At 57.8% G+C, this 4,912-nt stretch overlaps 1 protein-coding gene across 1 annotated transcript; it reads left to right on the forward strand.

The window, feature by feature from the left end:
• Positions 1-1,611: 1,611 nt before the first annotated feature.
• DECR2 (2,4-dienoyl CoA reductase 2, peroxisomal) lies at positions 1,612-4,859 on the forward strand (the record flags this gene model as incomplete). The annotated part of the gene is made up of 6 exons (XM_009584693.1): positions 1,612-1,735; positions 2,061-2,185; positions 2,717-2,810; positions 3,093-3,197; positions 3,789-3,977; positions 4,825-4,859. Coding segments are annotated over 6 exons (672 nt in total), but the record flags the coding sequence as incomplete, so codon positions are not given.
• Positions 4,860-4,912: the final 53 nt, after the last annotated feature.

The raw sequence follows: 4,912 nt of genomic DNA on the forward strand, positions 1-4,912 counted from the left end.
GACGGTCATCGCAAGCCGGAACCTGCAGCGAGTGTCGGAGGTGAGTCCGTGGGTTCTAGCAGCACAGGCGGCATTAGGGAGAGCTGGGAACGCCTGGAAATCCTTCCGCCCTCTCCTCTGGAGGGAGCTGGGAGCCCTGGGAGTAGTGCAAGAGGAGAAATAGCTCACCTGTGCTACCCTGTCTTCTCCCGGCTCTGAGTGCTCCAGCACCAGCAGGGAGCAGTGATGGGTGAGACGGGTGCGGGTTTAGGGTGGGCTGCACCTACCGCACCTCGCAGTAGGGTTGTTCATTGTGGAAATACCTTCCCCCGCCAGCTTTGGGAGTGTCTGTTCCAGGTATCACATCGCCTTTTTGTTGTCGAGACGGAGAGAAACAAACTGTGGTGAAGGTTTGTCAGTGGGGAAGTGGCAGAGCCCAAGGTCAAACTTAAATCTCAGCCTCGAGCAGGGCAAGACCCCCTTGTCCCAGGGTTACGTGGGCTGAGGTGGGTACGCTGAGCCCCAAAATCTCAGTTGTGTTGCATCTTGAGATGGAGGGTAGGATGCAGGTCTGGAGAGCGGTGACTGAAGAAGCTGTATGAGACTGTAACTACCCTGTGGACGGCTGGGCAGAACAAACACCCACCCCTGCGTGTCTGACGCCAGGCTGGGGTTTGGCCGATCACAGTTTCTGGCTGAGAGAGAGCTTTGTGGTAGCTGTGTGTGGAGCTCACTGAAATACAGTAAAAGTCAAAATTGACACTTGGGAGTGAGCTGGCATGGCCCAGCTGCCTCTTGGAGGGGGTTAGTGCTGCCATTCGCATTCCCTCATGCTCACATGCCAGAAAACAAGCTGCAAAGCTCAGCAGCTTTTTAGTCCTCAGGGGCTGGGGTCTTCTGAGTACACAGGGATGTAGGCTCTTGATGCTCGCTGTACGTGTGTGCTAGTCAGGGCTCAAAACTGCTCACAGAAGGGCCTGACAAGCCTGAGGAGGAACGTGGAGCGTCACTGGGTGCTGTGCAGGGTCGCTGCTGAGTTTGCACGACCCCTGTGCTTAATTTGCTGAGGGGAGTCCTGTTTTTAACAAGCGCCTCGGGGCTGGTTTGTGGCAGATGCGGAGCCGCAGAGCTGGCCCGCTCTGCCTCGCGGGCAGACACCCTGGCAACTGCTGGTCTGCATTTGCCATTTTGCCTACTTTTTTGGATCTAAACGTTAATTATGTCTGAGCTCATGCCAAAAACGCCTTGTTGGGGTCCAACCTTTGTACTTGCCCTGCAGAGACGTTGCGTGGGATGTGCTGTGTCGATGACAGGCCACGGAGGTAACTGGGCTTAGCGAGTTGTGGCCTCAGGGCCAGCCTGGCATTTGGTTGGGATACAACTTGCAGGAGCTTTCTCTGGCTACCCCAGGGCTTTAGCTGCAGGGTGCTGCCGGGCTGAAGCCGGCTGTGTTTAGGCAGGTCTCTCCCCTACACGCAGCGTTTGCTGTGTGCTGACAGGGACGTGGCTCCTGCCTGACTTCTTGCTCGCCTGTTAGGAGGTCTGGGTCTAACCCTTGCTGAAGGAGAGAGTCCCAGAAAGAATCTCACCTCTTTTTTTTTTTTTTTTTTTTTTTGGCGGGCCTCAAAAAAGCGGGGGGCAGCCACAGGCCAGCAGTGCCTGCCTGTGTCCATGGACGTCAGGCATCCCCAAGCCATTGCGGCAGCGGTGGATGAGGCGCTGAACAAGTTCAAGCGGATTGACATCCTCGTTAACGGTGAGCTGCTGGAGTGGGAGAGGGAAGACGTGTCTGGCTTATGCTGCTTTGGCCTGGGAGCTCAGAGGAAGCAAAGACCTGTTCTTAATGCATGGCCATCACGTCATCCCTGCTCTCGCTGCGCCAGCACCCTCCTGCCCTCAGGCTGGCCATGGTGCTGGGTACCCGGAGCTGCAAGCTGTTATCTCCTTATCAGGGCTGTTTCCACGTGCTCTCCAGTCTACCCAAACAGTATCGCTCACCGTCCCTCTCGCAGAAGTGCCCTGAACCTGCCTCATTTCTCCTGGCCCGGTCCTGACTGTGCCCCCGGCTGCTTGTTCTTCAGGTGCTGCAGGAAACTTTCTGTGCCCAGCCAGCGCCCTGTCCTTCAATGCCTTCAAGACAGTGATAGATATCGACACCATTGGCACCTTCAACACCTCCAAAGTTCTCTTTGAGAAATATTTCCGGGTAAGTGGAACCAGAGCCAGAGGACTCAGTGGAGAGGCTCCTGGTAGGCAGGGAGTTAGTGTCAAACAAACCACGCTTTGCTCCTGAGAAATTCGGGGAAATGTGGAGGGCAGAAGGGGGCAGAGCACCCGTGTACCCAGGGCAGTGCTGCGGGGCCTCTGCCACCCACCCTGCTCAGATCCAGTCTGTTCCCTCCCAGGGATGGAACCGGGAATCCTGCCTGTCTCTAACCCTGGGGCTTTTGACTGTTGTGGCACCTTTCCACGCTCTGCCACCTCCTGGGGAAGAAGCTGTGATCTGCTGCTCCTTTTCCAGCTCCTCTGCTTTCCCTTGGCCTTTGCTTGTCCCCTGCATCTCCTCCTGGAAGGGCCCCGCTGGGTGGGCAGTGCTGCCCCGGTGATGGATTAGCAACGCAGAGGTGGCACCCACGGGTGACTGTCCCTCCTAGCCCAGCTCTCTTGTCTCACCGCTCCTCTACGTGACCCCTTGTGCTGCTCCCTGCCTAACGCCACGTCTCCTTTCCTTCCCCAGGACCACGGTGGGGTGATCGTTAACATCACGGCAACCCTGAGCTACCGAGGGCAGGCCCTCCAGGTGCATGCTGGTTCTGCTAAGGCTGCCATAGGTACCTAAACGCTCCTTGCTGGGGCTCGGTGAGCTGTGTGGGGCCAGTAAGGAAGCTGGTTCTTCCCGAATATTGAGATGGGAAGATGTCCTTGGGAGAGGCGCATATGAGTTAGTGTGGTTACTATGTGCCTGGGTTTGGGATGAGGCTCTTCTCTCCCCCAGGGCTCTTCTAGGGCCCTTTGCTCTTGGCCAGAGTCTCCTGTGGCTTTTTGGCCCCCCCCAGAACTTACTGGAATGGCACTGTTCTCCATTTCTCATTCCTGTTGTAATCCCTTCCCAGATGCCATGACCCGTCACCTCGCTGTGGAGTGGGGACCCAACAACATCCGAGTGAACAGCTTGGCGCCGGGCCCTGTCACAGGCACCGAGGGCTACCGGCGGCTGGGTAAGGCAACCTGGGGCTCCTGTCTGCCTTGGTGGTGGCTTGCTGGCGTCTCTCTGGGAGGGGACTGTGATGGACCACCATGCAGCTCATAGGGCCTGTGATGCGGCTGGGGCTGTTGCTGTTGGGCACGGCTGTCCTGTGACTCGGCTGGCACGTCTCTTTGGGGGAGCAGCCCTTCCCGCATCCTCGGTACCTCGCAGGGCACTGATTTTTCGCTGTCAAGTGGCAGCTTTTTGTGCTCTCTGACGCCACAACATAATGTGCTCCCCCAAAACTCAGCCTGGCCTTGCCTGATGGTTTAGCTCTTGCAGTCCGTCAGCAGAGTACCGGTTCAGCTCTGGAGGCTGGGAAGGCTCTGCGAGGTTCTGTCTTGAACTCACTGTTGCAGTACAAATCCCACTGCTGGGCTTGAGCTCCCCTCATTTAAGTCTCTTCTCAGGCCTTTGTCCCTGGGCTGTCCCCAGGATCTCGTCTAGGTTCCCTGGGGCTCTCAGCAAGCCCCGTGCAAGCAGTGCTGCAGTGTCTGGCAGGCAGTGGTGGTGGGCAGGTGGTCCCACGCTCCTACCTAACTCTTTCTGCTACCAGCCTTAGATGGGAAACTTATCGAGGAAGCAAGCCATTTCAACGCGATCCCCCTCCAGCGCGCGGGGAACAAGACGGAGATCGCCCACAGCACGCTGTACCTGGCGAGCCCCCTCTCCTCCTACGTGACGGGCACCACCTTGGTGGTGGATGGCGGGAGCTGTCTGACCTTTGCCAACAACTTCCCCGCCATGCTGGGTATTGCTTCATCCTCTGCTAAACTCTAGGTGACGTGCATTTCCCCCTCCGTGGGATTAGAGTAGGGCTCGTGTCAGAAACCCTGTTGCCCCATGGTATAGGGGCATGGCTGCCATAGCAGTGGGTATGGCATTACCTTCAAGTGCCTTGGTCATCTTGTACCGGTACCAGGCTCTGCTGTTCCTGAGGCAACTGCGTGGCACGTACCGTGTTGGGGAAGAGGGGGCAGATGCTGGGGGCCAGGGTCTCCAGGTGAGGGCAGCCAGCCCAGGTCTCGACTTGGCAGCACTTGTTCTCGAACCTTCCTCTGCTTTTGGGAAGGGGGAGCAGGGTCCCTCCCACGCTGTTGTCAGAGCAGGCACAGAGCAACACGGGGAACATCTCTGAGTCCTCGTGGACAGTCCTAGGGACGACTTGGGAAGGGCGGGAGAACTCGCTGGGTTTTTCCTCTGAGCCTGCGGTTGACATGGTATCTCCTGTCATTTCTGCTGGAGGATGCTTGTCCGGACACCTCTGAGTGTCCCCTGAAGCGATGTGATGCCCCTTTTCTGTGCCCCACCAGCAGGATTGGGCACAGAGAGTCCTGACAGCCTCTGCCTCCCCTTTCCTTGCATGAATTACTGCAGCGCGTCTTGTGTTGCGGTTGAATTGCTCGCAGGACTCGTGTTGGTTGCGTATGTCTGCAGAGATGGGAAGGGAGCTGGCGCCTGGTTACTGGGGCCTGGCGCTTTCTGGGAGAGGGGTCTCCTTTCCTCCCCTCTCCCCCTGCTTGGGTCCTGCCTGGCGGCCTCTGTCAGCAGGGCCGGCCCAGGCAGGGCTGTGTACCCACCTCCCCGCTGTCTTGCAGATTTCTGGACTGCAGGAGCAAACAAAAATCAATGATGGACAGCCTGGGATTGACCGATGGACAGAAACGTGACCGAATGCTGGGACAT

This window comes from Fulmarus glacialis, unplaced genomic scaffold, assembly GCF_000690835.1.
Source record: "Fulmarus glacialis isolate BGI_N327 unplaced genomic scaffold, ASM69083v1 scaffold27399, whole genome shotgun sequence".
Taxonomy (NCBI): Eukaryota; Metazoa; Chordata; class Aves; order Procellariiformes; family Procellariidae; genus Fulmarus; species Fulmarus glacialis.